At 36.3% G+C, this 22500-nt stretch overlaps 1 protein-coding gene across 6 annotated transcripts in view; it reads right to left on the bottom strand.

The window, feature by feature from the left end:
* FOXP2 (forkhead box P2) overlaps positions 1-22500 on the bottom strand; it is a 417694-nt gene that overhangs the window by 7418 nt on the left and 387776 nt on the right. For all 6 annotated transcript variants that reach the window (XM_062017501.1, XM_062017492.1, XM_062017511.1 and 3 more), the window contains 2 exons: positions 22135-22204; positions 21131-21294 (listed from right to left, as the gene is read on the bottom strand). In XM_062017501.1, coding sequence (XP_061873485.1) covers positions 21131-21294; positions 22135-22204 — 234 coding nt within the window. The remainder of the gene's footprint in view (positions 1-21130; positions 21295-22134; positions 22205-22500) is intronic.

The following is a 22500-nucleotide window of genomic DNA, read 5'->3' as shown; positions in this document are numbered from 1 at the left end:
ATTGTGACTAAGTTTTTAATGTTTTTAATCATGACACAATGCCATATTAATCACTTCCAGATGCTGTAACACTATTGTTACAACATTCTGTCCCCTATGTTGTTCCCAAGAAACTGCATTTTGTGCACTGGTATACCTAGCATATTCTGTGGTGATGATGTGTCTCGGGGACCACAGCCAGAGAGACTGAGCAACACCAGTTGCTCCTCTGCAGGGCTGCTCTCTATCCCTTCATCATTGTGCCTGTATTGATACTGGGGATTTCCCTGACCCAGGTGCAGGACCTCATGCTTCACCTTACTGAACTTCATCGGGTCCATGTGGGCTCACTCCTCAAGCCTGTCAGGGTCCCTCTGGATAGCCTCCCCTCTCCATTGAATCAACTGCATCACCCAGCTTGGTGTTATCTGCAAACTTGCTGAGAGTGCACCAGTGGAAGAAAAACTGGACATAAGCCAACAATGTGCACTTGCCACCCAGAAAGCCACAGCCAATCGTTATCTTGGGTTGCATAAAAAGAAGTATATCCAGCAGGTTGAGGGGAATAGGCTCCTCAATCCAATACAGGAAATACTAAGGATCTGTAAGAGTGGGTCCAGAGAAAGGCCATAAAAATGGTGAAACGGAGGGAACATGTCTTTTAGGAAGAAAGGCTGAGTGTTTGGGTTGTTCAGCTTGGAGAAGAGAAGGATCTGGGGAGACCTTATTGTGGCCTTACCATACTTAAAGGGGGCTCGTAAGAAAGATGGAGACTTTTTACCAAGGACTGTAGTGACAGGACAAGGGGCACCACTTTTAAACTTTAGGAAGGTAGGTTTAGATTGGACATCAGGAAGAAATCTTTTACAATGAGAGTGTTGAGACGCTGGAACAGGTTGCCCAGGGAAGGTACGGATGTCACAATTGGAAGTCTGGTTGTATGGGCCTTTGTGCAACTTGATCTAATGAAGGATATGCCTGCCCATGGAAGGAGGTTGGACTGGATGATCTTTAAATGTCTCTTCCATTCCAAGAAATTCTATGATTCAGTGCTATGCTTTCCTTTCCATGATTAAAAAAAAATTGACTACGGAAGTTTTATTTTTTTACTGAATGAGTTCAGTTCCTTTGAGGGTGGTGTTCAGGTTGTTTTTATTACATTTCTGTGCTTGGAGTGTAGCCACTGTACAAATAGGGAGGATGACAAGAAATACCCACTAGAAATGTACTACATTTTAAGTTACTACTTCCTCTTATGCTGTAATTTTTCAGTACCAAGGACCTCTTTTTTACAAGGACAGTTCAAAGATTAATGATTAATCTGTGGAAGAATTAATAGAAGTCTAATCAGGATACAAAATTTTTTCAACTATACTTTCTTCCACATTAACTGTAAGTCAAGACCAAACCAGAGCAGTTCAGTTGCACATACAAAAATAAACTTCACAAGTTTTTCTGGCAGCAACTTAAGAGTACCGCATGTAGGAACACACCACACAAACACCTCTTTCTGGAAATGTAAGCACAAGGAATAACACATAGGCTCTTGAAACAAACAGGACTCTTAACTCTAGAGTTTGTTTTTTGAAATCAAATTTTGAAAGGCAAAGTTCAGGTGTGTTGGTTAGATACGAAAATAGATTTTTTTTTTCCATAAGCAAAACAAGATATAAATACCTATCTTTTAAATTGCTGAATACATTCTTCTCTTAAAGACTTTCAGTATTGTATGATATACCCAAGATTTTTCTCCTAAACAGAAAGCAAAATATTCAGATTGGTATTTGTATGTAACTAACATGAAAATGTCTGTGTTTCAATAGATAGAAATATATTTAAATATACTTATTTACAAAATTCTACACTACCATTTTGCTATACAATAGGAGCAGTGTACTAAATTCCAAAGTAAGATTTATTTATGCCATATCTTTTTTATTAAAAAGTATGCTACCTGTATAAATCTTAACCAGCAAGTCATCACTTAGTGATTTTGAGTTCTAATCAAAACTTACCTACTATGTAATTGGAATCTGCATTTCAACAGGTTAGTATGATTCCTCGATGGACCAATTTTGAGTTTGGAACTACTCAGTATTTATTAATGTCATAGATAATAAAATAGAGCATGATTATTAATGTCACAGATGTTAACAAAATGGGAGGTAATGCAAGCACATTGGTAAAGATGATGAGATTTCAAATATGTGGCAACTTAAAAATATCCAGGTAGAGGTATAGTACAAAGTATTATACGATCATAGGCTGAAAGAAGGATGTCTTAGGTTATAGAAAGAGCAGCATATCAGATGCTGGAGTTAAAAATCGGTACAGAGAGTGAAACATTGGATCAGGTTGCTTGTGGAGTTCTGGAATCTCCATTCTTGGGGTTTTTAAGAAGAGGCCAGACATATATCTATGAGAAGTGAGCTCAGTCACTGATAAGACTGATAAATCTTTGGCACAATAAATGGATGATGAAGTCATCTCTTAGCAAGTATTATTGCTACATCATGTTCAAATATCTTCATCAAAATGTCTGTCTCTCTACTGAACAAGGGCTGGTAAACTACACCACTACCTCAACTCATTATTAGCAATGCAGTGTAACATACAGGAGGTGAGGACAAGACAGTAGCAGCAGCAAAATGAAAATATGGCAACAATAAATTATTTCAAGGAACTTTCTGGTAAAGATATCAACAAATGAATATACTAATTTCCACAGATCACCCTCTTAACAACTGGTGGATCCACTATTAAAAAAAAAAATTCCTTGTACCCCAGCACTTCAAAAATAAAACTCGCTGTGAGACCTTTGTAACAGAAAAGGATTCTGATAACTTGCAGAGCTGCCTGCTCATCTCAATACATTACTTCTACCTTGCTCATAGATCACAGAACATGAAGTTTCTCTATCTGCATCTGCCTCTAACATTCACTCTTCCACATGCTTTATAACTTTATATTGAGATTTTTCTCCCATTCCTATAAATGGCAAACTACAATTTCACATTCTCATGTCCTCAGTTATTTACTGTATCCTTAAATATACCATCATTTATAACATTTAACTGGAACGACTGCCAGGTGACAAGAGACAGGTAACAGTTGCTGGACATTTACAGAGGCTTCATGAAGACTGTTGGTAGGCTGCTAGAGAAAAGCTTAGAGGCTTCAAAGGAAAAAGAAAGATAACAGAACAGGCAGCTGAGGGATAAATATATACTAGGAAGGAATGTATAAAGTAACTTCCAAATATTTAGAGATAAAGACAAATTCCTAAAGTCTACAATAACTTGTCTGATAAAAAGTGAACATGTCTTCTGGGTTTTTCACAAGTTAAGCTTGATCCTGCCTTGGGAAAACTTGTTTAGCCTAATAGCTACTAAAATCCTGCTAAAATTGCAACAGCAACAAAACAAGTGTTACATTCAACTTTTAAAACATTAGAATGCGTGCTGTTGCTGACAAGAAAACAACGAGATCATATAACCAAGTACATGATTTCTTAATTAAATTGAGTTGAGTTGGTGTCAACAAGGAGAAAAGATACTTGATACAATATTCTCAATTATGGATAGCATTTTTTCTACAGAGGTTTCACGTCACATCAGTTTTAATGTAACGGGATATCAAATCCAGGAAAACAGCAATGAGAATGCAGGACAACAAAATATAAATAATTACAATAAACAAGGTTTGGATTTAGTTGGTAGAAATAGTGCTCATTCCAGGCTTTGAACAGAAAACACAATTCTTGTTTGGAAAAAAAATACAGTCAGACAATGCCTTTTATAGCCATCAGCATTGAGTTACTACAGAGACCCTTCCCATCTTCCAAATCAGAGATTTAACAATAAGTTTCCCTGTATGTCTTTCATCCAGTTCTATGGAAAGAAAAAGAAATTAGTTCATTTCTTAATCGTATACATAGGAAAAAAAGTTCCATGGGTGTTTGGTTATGAATGCTGTCAAGGGAGTGCCACAGCTCTTCCAGGATTCCTAGTGGAACAAATTCCACCGTTTATATCTGGGTCCTCTAAACACTGTTGCCCATATTCACCCAAGTTCTTCAATGTTCCACTAAAATCCTTTAAGAGAAAGTGCTATGGGATGTCAAGATTGAGAGAAATACAGTCTCTCATAGAGTTCAGTCAACGTAATGACTAGCATTTAAAAGACTGCTCTTGGCTTTGTATTAAAGAGGTGGTAGATGTTGAGAGAGAAAAACTGCCTAGGTCAATGTTCTTACTGTGAGCTTTTTAGCCAAGTGCATGGTTTGTAGCAAGTCATGTAATTTTTTAAGACCTTTCAGTGCATTTCTATTCCACAGAGGGTTTGCAATAATCAGTCAAAAATCATGAAAGGGTGATTTTTTTTTTTCTGTGTTGCGGAGGAAAGTACTTTGTATTGCTATGGTGACTTAGACACCTAGTAACACTATGGAGTTTTTTACTTTGGTATTCAATAGCACAAAGGGCAATAAATTAGAACATGTCTTGAAGTCCCTCCCAGGCTTATTTTCTATGAGACTTTGATTTTTGATACTGTTGACTCAGTAGCTTTCCCAGTGACTTAATGTAGAATTATATAAAGATGACTAATTTTCTGAAACTCAGCTGAACAAAGCTTTCTCAAGGGAACCCTTGGGACTGCACAATTTCAAAGCTGTATGTGGTACAACAACCCATGTTGACTATTTAAGATTTTGTTTGCCTGTCAAAATAATAAAGATTTTTTAAAGTAAAAAAGATGGTAGCTTTCAACACCTTTAGCCATTTCCCAAGCCAAATGATGTGCAGTTTGACCCGTTCTTCTTCTGTCGACAATCCTTAAGCTCACAGACACGACATCTTCAAACTCAACTGGTCAGGCTATATTCTTCAAACTGTCCTACTTTTCCACGACCCTTCCTTCCATTACATTAACTATGCTTTGGTACATGAACAGAATATGTCATGTTTGTGTAACATGTTTGTGTAATGTGTTTCATGGACGTCCATATTTCTAATGTAACTTTGGTGTTAGTGGCAATTTTTATTAACATTTTCACTTATTAACCACACTGTCCTCAATTCTTTCACATTGCAGGTAACATGAACTTCAAGTGCAATTTTGATTTACCTACAGAAAGTGATGATCTATGCTTTGGGAGAAGGTATTAAAAACATCTACAGCTACAGAATTCTTCAAACTGTAAATCTGAAAACTTTTAGGTCCAAGTCAACAAGGTAAGCTAATAAAGCACAAATAATACTGTAGCCACACAAATTCCTTCTGTATATTTCTATATTTTAGTATTCAAAGAAAAATTTAAATTATTGTTATCTGAAGCATCTTGGTTTTCTAAAGACTTTAAAGGATTTTCCTACTTTAACCTGTTGAAATATATGTTTAGAATTTCTATTTCTGTCACATCTAATATTTTAAAGCTGTGACTTTCACTGCACTTTGCTACAAGAATATTTTTCACCAAATATTATTTGGTAAAAAGATAATTACTATATTACAGACATAGTAATTGACCTGTTTGCTTGCTTTTTCTTTTCCACTCTCATTTGTTGTTGTTTGTTATTGTTATTTTTTCCTAGAAGATCCAGACTAGTATTTCCACAGAAAGAGCTGTCAACATGGCTGACTAGCAGTTTAAAAGAGAAAAGCTCTCCTTTCCAATCCACTGTTTCAGATCTAGAATTTTTATATTTATGCTTTGGTAGGCAAATGGAGACAAATCCTCAAATCCTACCATATTTTCAAGATATCTAATTCTATTACTTTGTCTCTTTACAATTTCACGCTATTTATAAAAAGTTTATTATTTTTCTTAAGCAGAAGTGAACTGTTTATTGACGTGAATATGTACAGCCATTTAGAGAGATACTAATCCAAATATTGAGAAAGGGAAGAAAGAGTATTAGATGAGTAATTAAATACCAATTCAGTAATGCTACAACTGTCACAGAATCCATTATTATTTTTCCTTGAACATCACTTCCCCCATGTATTTATCACATATATTGAAATGCTGAAGAAGTGCTATTATTTCTAGATAAAAGAATGTCTATATGCAAATCTCCAGCTTCAAGCAAGCAAGAGAGGAAGGTCCTATTGTCAAATATCCTTGTCAGGCAGCTGAGGGTGCACTACCTCATTTCACTAAGCAGAGAGAAAAGCTACAAGATCCTGGTAGATAAGACTGGCAAAATGATGCCTATAGAAGCAATGCTCTCACTGGGGTTGTTTCTGGATGTGCTTTGTCACCTGCCACTTTCAAATTACACCCTTCCACCCTGGGCCCTCCAAGAGCCATATTGAGGAAAAAGGGAACTAGCAATCTTTTCTCCTCTCAAATGTAACACTGAAATACAAAAAAATATCTTCAAAATATACTTCTTTTCATACCTGTCTGATTCATGACCACGAATTTCAAGTCTACTGTGGCGAAGTTAGTAGTTATACTGACTTGGTGATGGAAAACAGAGGCAACAGCCCTAGCTGGCAGGCACTGAAGCAGACTCTGACAGGAGGTAAGAGCACAATGGAATAATTAATTAGGCCAATAAAGTTTGTCTTCTTTAGTTCATTGCTAGAGGAGACAGTGTAAGACGGAATTAATGATCAATGGTCACAAAGTGCCTCTGGCACATCAAGTAAGGTGTAAGAGCAAAGAAGCAAGTAAGAATGAGCTTGTGTAAGTCTATTACTGCTTTTACAACCTCCAAGACTAGAGAGTTCCTTTCCCTTTTATAGTAAGTGTTGATAATAGTATATCAGTCACTGTAAAAGAAGTGTTCCTCATGCTTTCCCATCGATTATTTTAAGATAAAAAAGTAGGTGAATCTCTCTGGGGAAAAAAAAAAAAGAATCACAAACATCATTACCAACTGCACAAAACTAGTCCTGCAAACAGAACTTCTCTTTTGTGATATCTTAAACAGATGTAAACTCAGTTGTTGCTATTTGTAAGATCCATCCCTTCAGTGAGCACCTGATACGGCTTCCCTGGTATCTGTAAAAAAAATAATCCTGAGCATTTTTCTCCTTGAGCTTGGTTGCTATGAAGCTGGGTTGCTTCTGCTCACTCTCTCATTGTTTCTTTTTCATAGAAAGACAAACAACGTCTTCTAAAGAAGACAAAAAGAAGATGTCTTTACGGACATTTTGATGGATCATAGGATAACTCAGGTCAAAGAGGCCTCAGGAGATCCCTAGGACATGCGCTTGTCTGAAGAAGGCACAGCTACAAGGTCCGACCAGGTTGCTCTGGGTTTTAAACAGTTGGGTCTTGAAAACCTTCCAGGATGTAGACCATACAACTTTTTTGGCAACTGCCCCACTCGCTGCCTGACTGTTCTCATGAGAAAAGAGTTCTCATTACCCTCAGTCTGAATGTCTCATTTTAGCTTATGTCTACTGTATTTTGTCTACTAACAACCACAGTGAAGAGCCTGGCTCTGCCTTGCTAATCTCCCTGTAGTTACTGAGTTCAAGTCCCCTCAAGCTGCTTTCTCTCCAGAGGAGCTCAGCTCCTTCAGTCTTTCCTTACAGGGCAATTGCTTCTGCTACTGACCATTTCGGTGGTCTTTGCTGAACCAGCTCCAGTTTACTTCTGTATTTTTTATATTTGAGGTGGCAAAACTGGACACAGTATTCCAGGTGTGATCTAAGGACTGCTGTCATGAGGTAGTTAATAATCTTGCTCAGTCTCTTGGCCCTTTGCGGTGCTTAATACAGCCCAGGACACTGTTGATCTACTCAGCTGTCATGTCATCCCCTTGGCCCAGTTCCTCAGCATATACAGATCCTCTGAATGGCTACCTTACCCTTAGGCATATTGACTCTTGCCCCTAATGTGATGTCACCTGCAAACCTGATGTGAAAGCAGTCTGTCGTCCAGGACATCAATAAAGGTGTTGAATGGGACAGGGCCCAGCATATTTTTACTCAGGTATTGCAAATGGAAGAACAGAGTAAAAAGCAAGAACAATTACAAATTGGATATGAAGATCTAACAGGAACATTGCAGAGGAGAACTACTGTGAGTGAGTATGTGCTTTGTAATATCAGAGGTGAGGGAGACAGTGCGAAGATAGCATTATCTGAAAATTGGAATTAAGTGAACACATGGTGCTATTTTAAAGAGAATAATATCCAAAAGCTGTATAAGGTGCCTGAAAAGGAAGTATAAAGGAAAAAAAAAAGGTGATTTTATCTGCATCTTTTGGATTTTAGGGGAATAGAGATAGCAGAAAATATTAAGATATTATACTTTTATTAGCAGAAAAAAATCTTTTTAAAACAATCACTTAGAAACTTACTTCTTAACACAGTATTCCCAATTAGTCCTGCTACAACAGAGGTAGTATTTTATTGTTTGTATTTGCACAAATAAAAAGGTGCTTGATTTCAACATTAGCAGTTTTGCTAATGTTGTAGACTACTAACACCACAGATTTTCAAAGATAAAAACAATAAAAACATTTCAGATCCGGGAGAACTCCTTGTCTTATTTGAAAAAAATATATTTTAATGAAATAAAATTGATAAATCAGGCTGTAAGCAGTCACCAGGAAATATCAGACGGAGATTAGGAGTGATTAGGAGTGACTCAGGCAGAATAAGAAATGAGGGAAAGCCAAAGACATGAAGACAAATGCTTTCCTGGGACGAAATCCAGATCTCCTTTAGGTCAATGGCAAAATTCCCCTTAACTTCATTGGGGCCATGATTTCACTTGTGAAATTTATTCACATCAGAAGATGTAAGTGAAATATGCAATGCATTTGACAGAACGCTTGGGAAGAAGGAGGAATAACCAAAGGTGATAGACATTGTGAAGCACTACTAGACAAATTTTTCTACTGGACAAATTTTTCTACTAGACAAATGAAGTTGAATAACAAGTATAGGTAAGGCCACTAATTTTACTTGCCCAATGAGGCTTCTAAGAGTAATATAATAGAAAACACTGAAAGATGATGGACGTATTTTAATTTGCAAATTCCTGTTAAGAAACCACTATCTAACTCATACTAAAATTAGATGCAGATTTGCCAGTAATAAGACTAGCCAGATAAAGGAAGAACAAAAGATTACTTCACAACATAGAAGTAGCAAAGAGCAAGAATTCTCTAAAAGCCTATGTTTGATTTCTATTTTAAAAAAAAAATTATGAACACCCCAGAAGAACATAGAAATAGCAGTAACAATATATTTAGTCATATGTAATCACCTGTTAAATATGTTATTATGAATCCTTCAATGGTGTCTCTGCTTAAGAAGTCAAAATACAGGAGAGAATAGTGACAGTGATAGTAAGATAAAACATGTTTTTGTATTTATTGAAGGCCTTTCTCAAATCCAATGTTCAATGTATTTGACAATCTTTTAGCTATTACTCATTCATCTGAAAAATAGCAGAATTCAGAAAAGAACAACACAAGTGACCTATAGCATGGTAAACATATCTGTAGGAGGAAACATCAAAAAAGTTAAGAGGACTTTGAATTAATTTAATTTAGCTGCCACTGAAGCCAACACAAGAGGAGGAGCAGCTTAGAGAAATAAGTAAATGTGATATGCTAGAAATACGGACATGAAAATATAGGAAGAAAAGCAAATGTTCCTCTACACCACCATACCCATACTTAAGGCACACTCAATTTAATATGGCATATTTACGATAATTTTATCACTACAGTTATCCTACTACTAATTTTTTTACTATTAAGAAGACACAAAAGCTACTGCAACAGAAAAGTTTCTAGGATGTCACCTGCCATTACAGGAAAATGTTTTAACGGATATTGTCACCACACCGCAGAAGTCAACCAGCCATTAATTGTTCAAATACTTCCAAGTATTTTAAAGGTGTATGTCAAGATTATGGGGCAATATTTTTTTCTGTAGTGTCCAGTGATAGGACAAGGCATAATAGACAAACGCTGGAAAACAAAAAGTTCCAGTTAAACTTGAGAAAAACTTTACTGCGAGGGTCAGGGAGCCCTGGCACAGGCTTCCTAGGGAGGGTGTGGAGTCTCCCTCTCTTAGAGGTCTTCAAGACCCACCTGGACACATTCCTGTGCAACCTGATCTAGGTGGACCTGCTTCTGCTGGGGGGTTCGACTAGATGATCTCTAAAGGTCCTTTCCAACCCCTACCATTCTATGATTAGTTCATGGAGATTAGGAACAAACCTCTCCTTTTTCCTTTCTATACCATATGCACTTCCTAACTCAGGGATGATTTTGTGCTGCTTATCTACAAAATACACCAATACATTTGTTCCTAAAATGATTGATGGCATTTGATGCTTCTTGCCTTACCAGTTTGACCCTGCTCAATTTTGTCAAAATACAAACAAGTTCACTTTAAATTAGGGACAGCTGAAACTTTTCAGCTTTATAGCTGAAATTTCAGCTTTATACTCTCTGCTAAAAAAAAACAAAACTCCAAAACCATATGCTTCTCTTCCCTCTAGCTTTGAACAAAGAAATGAGTGTTGTATAGAGACATTTCTAGAGAACAAATTGACAGATTTGTTGATGCCCAAATTACAATTTAATTTCCTTTTAACAACAACAACAAAAAAATTGATCATTAAAAATAGGTAATGAAGATTTTTCTCCTAGATAAGAAATTGATAATTAAATTAACTAGGTCTTCAAACTTGGGCTTTGTTTTTTGTTTTAAACTTGGCAAGAAAATGCCAAGGCAATAAATATGGATATCCTATCTGCATTGATATATTATCAGCTATGAATGTTAATAATACTTACTACAAAAATAATCAGATTACATCTTTTAACTCCAGATAACAAAAGGATCTTTCTGGAAAACCAATACATTTACCAATATATTTTCCTTTAATATTCTATCAGGCTCAAAACTCATGCACAGTTAGTCCTTTTTACAGGGTCAAAACTTTTACGACTCGAGTTCTGATTAAGCAGATGATATGAACATTGATTTTCTGATTCTAATGACTCTGACTAAAATTCCCATCCTTGACATTGGCTAGCTCCCTTTGGTGTCTAAATAAATGTATTTTCTCTGTAATAGAACCATAAAAAAGTAGAAACTTGACTAGAAATTAGCTTAGGGCACAGGCCTCTAAAGTCTTTTAAACCGTCAACTGCATCTAGTTCAAACGTCAAAAGTTAACATGCTAAACAAAGAAAAAAGATTAGGGAGAAAGAGCACAGAAGTTTTTAAGGTAAAAACTCAAAGGAAAATTACAAAGTACTAGAGATCTGAGTGTCTGAATATTTTTGGTGTTGCTGAAGAAACACTGAAGAAGAGCAAATCTGAAAACAATAAAGTTTAAGAAAGGAGGCTATGGGTCAGGCATGCATGTAGTATCTAATGATTGGAAAGTGTGAAAAATTTCACCAGCTCCACAGAAACTTTGCAGCAACTACTAATTATCGAAGTATTGTTTGTGAGTTAGAATAGGGAAATGCTATCTATGCAAAATCTGGAAAGTTACTCAGTAGTGCAGGAAAATCTGAGAGTGAATTTGGACTGTATAACTTGTTGGTTTCATGCATCCTACAGGCTATATAAAATTTTTTTTCTATTTCTGTTGAAAAATTTTACATTAATAAAACTCTATCATCTTGGAAAACATATAGCTGATCAGATAGACAATGTGAGACAAAAAGGTTGAAAATAACATATTTTTTACTATCACTTTCAGAACATTTTCATGAGATTTTTATAAGCTAATCCCCAACATTCATCTGTAGTGGCACCTAAACACTTTGTTCTAATGCAGTGGCAAGGGATTAAATAGTATTACACTTACATCTAGGCATGGTACATTTTCTCTTCTGAAAAAGTCTTAACTAAAAGTGTTCATTGATAGGTATGCTCGATGGGTACATTTCAAAATTTTCAGCAGGTTGCTTCCAAAATATTTCATATTCATATGTTAAGTTTCTTGGAGCATTGCTATTTTACTTTATTTTTGCAGTGTTTAAGAGCTAAGAGCTTTGCCTGTTGTTTGCCTGCGGAACGGCCAGCCTTTGGCATGTTTTTTGCTGAATAGTTGATGGCAGCATTTAACAAGTAGAACCACATGTCACACTTGGCAGGGACAAAGGGGTCAAACTGATCTGTGTAGGATTGTCTGCATTGCCCTAGCTGACATTTCTCATATTAGTTGAATCTTACACTCACTGTGTATTTTTCTATAAGGCCAAGATCCATTCAATCTTAAAAATAAGAGTGCTTAAAGATATTTAGCTATGACATCTGTTTCAGATTACAAAGTAAATGGACTTGGACAATTCAACTAGCCTCTAGTAAGACACGGTGTACATGAAATAACCTTACTTTTTCCAGATTTATCATAAGAATTGAAGAAAATAGGGTTGGATGGGACCTCAAGAGATCATATAGCCTCTTTATTTCCCTCCCCTACCCCACAGTAGGATAATTTCATAGAATCTTAGAATCATTTTGCTTGGAAAAGATCTTTAAGATCATTGAGACCAACCACTAACCTAATGCTGCCAAGCCCATCACTAAACCATGTCCCTCAGCACCTCATCTACATATATGTTAGATATTTCCAGGGACGGTGACTTCACCAAACCCTGGGCAGCCTGTTCCAGTGTTTAACAACTCCTTCATCAAAGAAGTTCTTTCCAATGTCCAAACTAAATCTCTCCCTGGCACAACTTGAGGCCATTTTCTCTTGTCCTATCACTTGTTACTTGGGAGAAGAAACTGATCCCCACCTCATCACAACCTCCTTTCAGGTAGTTATAGACAGTGATGAGGTCTCCTCTGAGATTCCTTTTCTCCAGGCTAAACAACTTCATCTTTATCAGACTTGTTCTCCAGACCTTTCACCAGCTTCATTGCCCATCTCTGGAAGCGCTCCAGCACCTCAATGTCTTCCTTGTAGAGAGTGGCTCGGAACTGAACACAGCATTCAAGGTGAGGCCTCACCAATGCTGAGTACTTCCTGCTGACCACACTATTTCTGATATAAGCCAGGATGCCATTGGCCTTCTTGGTCACCTGGGCACACTGCTGTTCATCTGCTGTTCAACAAACATGTTCAGCTGCTGTCGACCAGATGGATACAAAAGCATCACTATTTCTTTCATAATGTCATGACTGGAAGAGCATACACAGTAACAGAACACTATTTGATGAGTGCTAATCTCAAGATATTTCACTGCTACCACTCATGGTTCATATTTCAGTTTACTACAACTATAGTACAGTCTAATGCCAGTATGTCAAACACCCCTCCAAAGAAAGCCTGATTCTATTCTACAGGGGGAAAGTAGTGCCAGTAAAAGACAGTTTCCAGTCAATCTACATCTGAAGATGCTTTCCAAAAATTAAACAATTCAATTCCTACCTAAAGACTGCGAGAGTTTGGGACAGAGATTTTAAAATCCTTTTTTTGCCTTTGTACGCACTTATCACAACAGAGCCCTCACTCCATCTTTTAATACTGTAATATAAAAATGAACCAGTTTGGTCAAATTTAGCTAAAATATGTTTTTTCTTCCCATAAGAAGAAGGAAGTAACACATTATATATACCTGGAATGCTCCAAGTAACTGGTAACATCCGCACATGTTTTATGGAATGGCTACTAGAAAGATGAGGAGAATGGACAGTCCACTTTATCAAAAAGTGCCTGTTTGGTCTACCAAACTGAAGATTCAATGTTCAGTGTGCTTTCTAGACTAACTTGGAAAAAAACAAGAAGGAAGAGCAAGAAACACTATGTAAGCTAGAACATTTATCAGTGAAACTAAATTGAAATATATTTAGTCTGGAAATTGGAATGCAACTTCTAATGTTCACACGAAGGCTCTGCAACATCACTGCACCTCTATTAATGGATGCAGTGGAATGAACTTGGTAAGTCTAGGTAAAGGAGGAAGACTACTGGATTTGTTCAGCCTAATTTAAGATACACATTTCGTAACGTCCTTCAAGAAAATCACCAGAATATCGGCATTTATAACCCTAACAGACACTATGTATATGCAGTGTTCTAAATTGTAGACTGCTGTTAGATGCCAAGACCACGTTTTCCCAACTATACTTTGCCAGAAGATGGTGTACATTACTTTTGTATATGGACTTTACCAAGTATAATCACATTTTTAGTCATCTTGAGATTTGATTACTTTAATGTGACCTACACTTGGGGCTTCACACCGAGATGAAATATTTCTAGAAACTCTTTAAAAAAAGAAAATGGAAATAAATTTTAGTCTTTTTCAACGTGTAAAGTGTTCAGACTTTTCTATACATTCTAAGGACTAAGCAATAGTCAAATAATAACCCTTCCTCAGCGCAATGTTGTGTATTTTTCAATTAAGCTCTGCTGGATTGACAAATCATAATTTAGACTACTGGTCTTCATGATACATAAATAGATATTTTGGACACATATATTTACAAAGAAATATCTAGAGAATCCACTTTCAAAAACTTTGACTCGTAATATTAGTTACTCACGATCCAAATGCAATCACCCGAAGTGGATAAAAATAAAAAACCGCCTGTGCAGTTTTAGAAATACACTGTTAATAGCACTATCATCTCAGCTTTTGTGTTGTACAAAGACAAGAATCTTCTGTGAATTTAAGAGTTACATGACTACAGTGCAGAGAGATTTAGCTACCCAACTTCAGACACATTTGTAACATCCATAACAGTAATTCTGATGCTGCCGTTTCCTACAAAGCCCTGTTATGCACTGCCACAAAGTTTTCAGCAAGACAGCTTCCAAAAAGATTCTGTGAAACCTCACAGGAGCCTACCAACTTCTACAAGTCATGCTATAGGGATCTGACACTTTTCAGTTGAAGGGATGATATCTCTGGAGTGATCTTTTTGTCAAGACCACTGGGAATGTACTGCAGAAGTGCAACAATTGGGGCTGAAATAATGTAAAGAAGAAATAGCAAAGTAAGACATGTAACATTTAAGAAGAGAAAGAGGAAATGATAAAGGACCGAAACATCAGTCTTGAAAGATAAAAAAATTGTTGAACAGAAGGAAAACGTGAGGACAAATGGACTGAAAAGCAAAGCAAAGCAACACAATTTTTTTTTTAAAAAGAGAATACAAACATTTGGGAAAATATCCAGTGGAAAGTTATGTCAATGAGAATGGTGAAAAATACTGTTGAGCAAGACATCATTGCTTATTTTTCCATTAGTACCTCCACGTGAGGGGCTGTGTATGGAAGCAGGGAGGCACAGTTGCAACTCAAAAGAATTTACTGTCATATGAGTCATGCAATCAGTAAAGGGTAAAAAAATGTAAACGGTAAGAAAATAGTATGATAAAGTGTTGCATTTCTGGACTTGCCTGTTACTGCTTTGCAGTGCTAGGCAAAGCCAAAACAATTTAACTTTGTATTCTCAAAATAGAGCTTCTTTCAAGGCGACTATGCTCAGATAACAGCTATAACCTTTAAGATTCTGTTTCCTAACTGTTCCTCTTTTCATATAAAAATAAAAAATCAATTGTTATCACAAAGTCTCTTTGCCCATTATCTTCCTTATGTTAGATTTATGAATAAAAATGTGTGAAATTCAATTATACCAGCATTAAAAGATCACGTGAGTAGGTGAAATATTTTTGATGAACAAGGATACCCAGAAACAGTGCAATTGCTACCACGTTCATCTGCTCAATTACATGCTTCTCACCTATTTAATAACGCTTGTTACATCCCCATTAATTGATGTGTTGAGAGTTTATTTTCTTACACAGTGTGTCAAGTCCTATACAATGAACAAGAGACTTGGATCTAGCAGTCTCCTAGAAAAGAACAAGCCTCCAAGGTAAATGCAAAGAGATCATGAAATGGGACAATGCAATGATAACACCGGAAAAAAAAAAAAAGGAAAGAAGGAAAGACAGGGGAACATTATGAAGTTAAAGAAACAAGGGAATGAAAGGGATTAAAACTGGAATGATAGGTAACCTACCATAAGTGGTGTGAAAGCTTAACAGTGGGGGACTGGAATAATCAGATATGGGAACGACCTGACAATGGAATGCTTTCAAACTGAAGCACCTCAAAAGTGAATGATCTTAGAGCAGAATAATCGTATTTGCCTCTGGGAATAAAATTTAAAGATAAAATAAGTTTAAAAAATACTCCACCAAGTTTGATGATTATGCAGATAAAACTGCAGAGAGAAATGATCCAGTCAGGGCAAGAGTGGGGTAATGGAACAGGGTTGGAAACAAGAGCAGAATACAAAGGAAAAGGTGACTGAAACCACAGATGGCTGGAACTCACTTCTTCACAGATAGAATTGAAGGAGGACTACACTGTATAAGTTCACTTTTACGCTATATCTCAGATTGACTCTTACTCCTGCTCATTTGGACAAAAAATTATTCTTCCTCACAACAACCTAATATAACATTTTCTAGAAACAGCTTTAAAGATCATGGGATATATGTGTGTCTTGACATTTGGCTTCAAACAATGCACATCTTCCAGAGTACAGCACTGCAATGGCAGAACACAAAAAGAGTCATGTGAGATAAGGATATATGAATTCACTTTTTCACTAACTCTGCCTATTCCTTATAAAATGAGCTGCAGTGAGTTTTACCATATGACATAACCACTCCAGTTTCCTATGGCAAGACTACTATTTCTCATTCTATAGTTTTCTAAGTCTTTTGATAACTGATCTCTTTTTGTTTCTTCAACTGCTATGAATGGCTTTGCAGATCAAAATTTCACCTTTTTCCCCCAAGTTTATGTAATGAAATATAATGGCATTTTACACGATGCATTTGTCAAAATATGGACATGTGGACAAGAGACACGCTAAGTGTTCCAGTGGTAAAACACCCTGGTCTATGCCAGTTGCAATAATCACTTAAGTGTGATCAATCTAGTAAAAACGCACAGACAAGTGCCAGAGTAATAGTTGAACATTATTTCTACCTCGGAAATTCCATCTCTGAAAGCAAGAACCCTTGAACATGCAACAGAGACAGGAAAAATAATGGGATAAAGTTGATTTCATTATGATCCTGATGTTCATTTAAGAATCTAAATTTATTTGGTCTGAAGGAAATGACGTTCAAATCCCTTCAAAAGTCTTCAGTAGTATACTGGCTATGACACGCAAGTTAAAAAGAAGTTGTATTATCACTAACGCATGATTTGTCATTATTGTCCCTAAGTATCATTCCATGTCTTATCCATACTTCTTTTTTTTTAGGGCTAGTAAAAGTATTTCCAGTTTTCCACACCATTCAGTTTTAATTGCATTTGTTCAGATGCTTGTGGTCTCTTTTTTTACTTTCAAAGTGTGCATTTATACCCCAAAGGTGTGTACTGTGGAGCTTCCAAATAAATCCATATAAAATTGTTATGCAAGATTAGTAGCACCTAGTTCTACATAGATAAAGAATTTTTGTCTATAAAATACCTTCTGTTGCATTTGTCACTTTGAAACCTGTTGCTAATCAGCCAAAATCCACAGTAATTTTGGCAAAGTAGTCTATGTTCAAAAAATGAAGGACAAAAAAGTCTTACATATTGATTTAAATGAAAAGATGATTGCCTGACACTGATTGTTGACAATATTAGAGGAAACTGTAATTTTGAATAGGACATATATATACACACAATTAGTAATGTATTTTCTCAGTAAAGACCTATAACACAGGAGATATCCTAACTATCAGTCTGTGGTTATACTGATCACCTAAAACTTACTGCAGTATTTTTAAGTATTCAAGTGTAAGAAATGGAGCAGATTATACATCATTACCCAAGGCAAAAACTGCAAAGCTTTTAAAGTTCCACTGCCCTAAATACAGTGGCTGGGATTCACTGCACTTAACAAGCATTTAAATGTTATAGTTTACTTCAAGTTATATACCTTCTGCCTCTCTCTAGTTCATGAACAAAGTTGATTTTCTAAGTAAGCTGTTTCACCCACCTATGTTAGACACCTGTCCACAGACGGATGAATTGCTGACTTTAACTGCTCTTACTGTTTAGAAAAAACAGATGGGAAGTACCAGGCTCATATCCAAAGACTGGGATAATTTTCTCACTTTCTGACATGGAATAGCTTAAGTATTACAATAAAAGAAATCAATTTGGTAATGTTCTCATGCTCAAAGGACAGGAATACTCACCACTGTACATGTATACACATAATATTGCTGTTTATAAAAGGATGTGTGCTAAAAAAATGAATGTGAATATTCCAAAATAAGAAAGTTCTGCTACCATACATTTATCTGATGAAACAATATTCAGTAGAATACTGACAGTCAAGTGCCTGAGATGCTTGGCTTTGACACTGTCACCGGGACTCTTCTCGCATTTCCTGCTGATGCTCTAATACCAAACAAATGTCTCTCCCTGGAAGCTTGTCTAGAATCCAAACTCTGTCCCTTCCCAGCTGAATACTGTGATCTCTAAATTGCACACAACCTCTTGCCTCTTTCCCTAATACCATGCTCCATTACTCCTGGCTTTGTGCCAGCTTCAAGATGGCAGGCAATGTAATTGCTCAGCATATTCCTGGCATCATGGTTAGTACACTTTCCTGGGAATCAGGAGGCGAAGGTTTAATGTACTTGGAGATTAATAGAGCCACTCACTTTATAGGTGACTACGCTAATTATGAACCCCTTCCAAAACACTCCTCTAGGGTAGAAACACCCAGACTTCTTGGGTGAACCTTCTCTGGAAGCTAAAAGTAAGTGGATGCTTGTGGCAGAAAGTATTAACTAATAAGTGTATTAACTAATACTCATTAACACTGTGCCTTGCCTCCGCCCTGGACTATATAATCTGTGTAGGTAATGTCAAATTAAAAATTTCTCTTCATTGCTTGCTGCATTCCTTATTTATTTGACTTCTGTCATGCTCTCCCTATGTTCTTTTCTCATTTTCTTAAAAATGAGGAGCTCTGGTCAATATGGTCATGAAAGCAAGGAAGAGGCCTCTATTCCTTGGTTCTTTGCCTCCTGCACAAGCTTCTCTCTTCCTTAACTTTTCCCTGCAGATTGCACTCATTCCTTTTTTCACATTCTTGGCTCCCTTGTCAAGAAAAAGGCAAACACTTCAGATGTCTAGTCACAGCCTGTATCTTTTGGTTGACAGTTCATGGTTTCACAGAAGCACGGTAATTTTGTGCTAAATTTGGAGCAAGGGACAAATGAGCACAACCTCTTTCTCCAGAGCTATCTCAGTGCATTTACGATCTGTTGCTTCAGTCTATGAAAAGCTGAGCAGTATGTAGTCTTGAATTTCAAGAGTCACCACAACAAGCCCTAAAATTGCCTGTTTTGACAAACAACATTATCACAGAAATGAGAGCAGAAGTCTGAATCTTGAGTTAGGGTGTAACTACAGCTATTTGCCTTTTTTATAGGCAAGAATTGCTACAATATGCAGTATTGTAGCTATAAACACAGTTATAAATGTAGCCGTATCTCCATAATCATATGCACAGATATCTCAGTTTATCCAGTGGAGTGGCAGACAGTACATAGGATATGTAAACAGATCTGCCGAACACTTACAAAACAACTTTAATAGCAAGTGTCATTCTTTTCTGTAAAGTAGCTGTTTTTAACACACATGATCTAACTCTTGTTTGCTCTTTAAAGTTTTATTGTCTTGGCATTTTATACAGGAAGAGAGCATTAGCATACTCAGGAGAACTGCTAAAAGTAAAAGGCCTCAAGCTACCCACTGCATGGTTGATAGCATAAAGCATGGGATATAAAAACTTTTGTCTGATTGCTCACTTTACTTGTTTTAGAGTAGTGTTACTCTCAAGAGCATATATTCATGTTCTTTCTACTTCAAGTTTTATTACTTCTTTTGTATTATTTAATACATCTAAAGACACTTCCAAAAGACAAATTTTTCCATTTTGAAAAAGTAATGGTTTGGAACCTGATAAAATACATGAATGTTCACAGCGTATTATTTTCAAAGGCAAGTAGAATAAATGTGCAATAAAACAATTAAATGCATGACAATAAACATTTCTATGTGATCATAGATATATTAACATGTCAAACAAAAGAAGAAAAACTCTGGAAAATATTTCTCCTATGAAAGGTCAGATCACAATGGATTCTCCACGCATCAGAGCGTAAGTAAAAGGGGAGTTTGGTCTCAATTACTGTTACTGCTAAATATCCCACTCTAGAAATTAAAATGAACATTAAAAACGTGAAAGAGAAATTGCAATGAAATAAAGGCAAACCAGATCAGTTATTTTAAACACAGAAGAAAAAGAGACCATACTTGTACATACACATTAAAAATCATCCTACAGTAAACTCAAATCTAGGTCTACTTAGATAGCATGCTGTTAATTATTATATAAATAACCTGGGAAACAATACCTCCAAGATACATGTTTTACTATTTAGTAAACAAGAAACTGCCACGTTTGACACCACTGATTAAGGCCAGGCATTTCTAAGGCTTCAGACACATTTTTGAAATCCACAATACATCAATTTTTAATACTTCCACTCTCTCAGCTCCATTAAAAAGATGGTAGGGGAAAGATTTTAGAGTAATTAATGATATAGTTAGCTGCTAAATATTAATAGGAATCGTAGTCTTGCATAAAATATAACATATAAACCTTGCCAATACAGACGCACCAGTAATTAAACTTGAATATGTAATTACACTGATTTATACGACAGGCAAAAAGTTACACTTTACTGGCTTCTATGTAAACTGTGGGCAACAGTTAAACTTTGCATTTTACGGTTTATATAAATGGGCAGTATCTCTACCACAGTTCATAAACGGTTTAGAGACTCCTAGTTAAAATTACAACTAATTCCAACAAGAACATTCTGGTTCACAAACCAGGCTGTGAAAATGACCACAGAGACAGCTTCCCATTACATTCAGTGTAATGCAGGCAAGCTGAGGAGGTTTGAATTTTAAAAAAAAAGAGCTTACACCAATCTTTCTACAAGGTAAATGACAACTCAGCTATTTAAATGTTTTACCATAAATGTTTAGCTTCAGTTTCAGATGTTTCGCTTACCATGTTCCAAAGCACTTTTGACTACTATTTTGTCTCAGACTAAAGGCATTTTTTCTTGAAAGGATGCTAACTGCACTTACATGTGAGGCTGAGGAGAGCAGCCTGGACTGCTGTTTCCATTACTGTCAATGTGATCCAGCGAACCATTGAGATCTTCGTGGACTGCCTGCAGTAAGCCACTGGATGCGTTATTTATCAATCCTGGGTTACTAAGCAATGGTAAACTACTCTCTGCCAGTGCAGCCTAGTAAAATGAAGAGTAAAACCATAAGTACCAGTTGATACATACAAAGATCATTTCTAAATGTTCATACATGTATGAATAAACACACACACACAAAAGCAGCTGATTTTAGAGAGCTGTAGAGGTGGTCAGAAAGATTTTGTGCATTTTGCAAATATTTTCACATTCTGAATACAACAATATTGCTGTTTTTTTTTTTTTTCTCTTACATAGGCTTCATTATTTCCTATTATTAACTATGTCCCAATACTCACAGCACTTCCTAGTTTTACAACTATTTTTGACCTTGAATTACACTTAACCTCTCTGCTCTTTCACACAATATATGGCTCCTTTATAATGCAGGCAGCTGTTACACTTTAAAAAATGACCAGAACTTAACTCAAAATAAAAAAAGTCCTGACATTTGCCTCTTCTGCATAAAAATTATATATTATAATTAAACTTTAAAGTTTTTGCCATGAGCACCATGTTCCCCAACACTATGATGTGAAATCATTTATGACAGCTTGGATAAATATTAATGCATATCCACATGCATTTGCAAAAGCTTCTATCAATCTAACATTTGCAGCAAACCCGAGTGTTCCAGATTTTGCCACAGGGTGTCCTTCTTGCTTCTTCACATCAAAAGTAGCATGAATAAGAACTAGTACTTCTTGCAGTGCTAGGTAATACAACTTACTTGGATGATAAACCCAACTACTTAGAATGACCATCAGGTCCGCATAAACATAAACACAGCTAACTCTATACCAAAGTGTAGCAGGAAAGTAAATATGTCACACATAAGAACATAATCAGCATGTGCAAAGAAAGAAAAATTTTGCATTTTTTTACCTGCAAGCTTGCATTAAGAGCTGCTCCGTAGCCTAAGCTGGTGGGTATGTTTTTCACTAACGTTGGGCTTCTGAAAATAAATGATTTTACAAAGTTTAAAAAACATTCAGACATCCCCGCTGGCTCATTGGGCTAATGGATTGGTTTTTCAACTCAGAAGACCAGAGTTTTAAAAAGAAAAATTAAATCAACTTGGGGGTGAAGGGGCTCAACCTGTTAGGACACAGTGATTTACTCGCATCAGAAAAGCAAGTCTCCTTGTAATTAGGCCCACGTGGAAATTTGCTCTGAGAGCAGGGCCGTGGTGGCTCATAAACGTTCTGATCTCGCTGAAAGAATTTGACAGAGATAGCTTTAAACTTTGTA

Source organism: Colius striatus, chromosome 1 (genome assembly GCF_028858725.1).
Source record: "Colius striatus isolate bColStr4 chromosome 1, bColStr4.1.hap1, whole genome shotgun sequence".
Lineage (NCBI taxonomy): Eukaryota > Metazoa > Chordata > Aves > Coliiformes > Coliidae > Colius > Colius striatus.
This window is presented reverse-complemented; position numbering and strand designations above follow the sequence as displayed.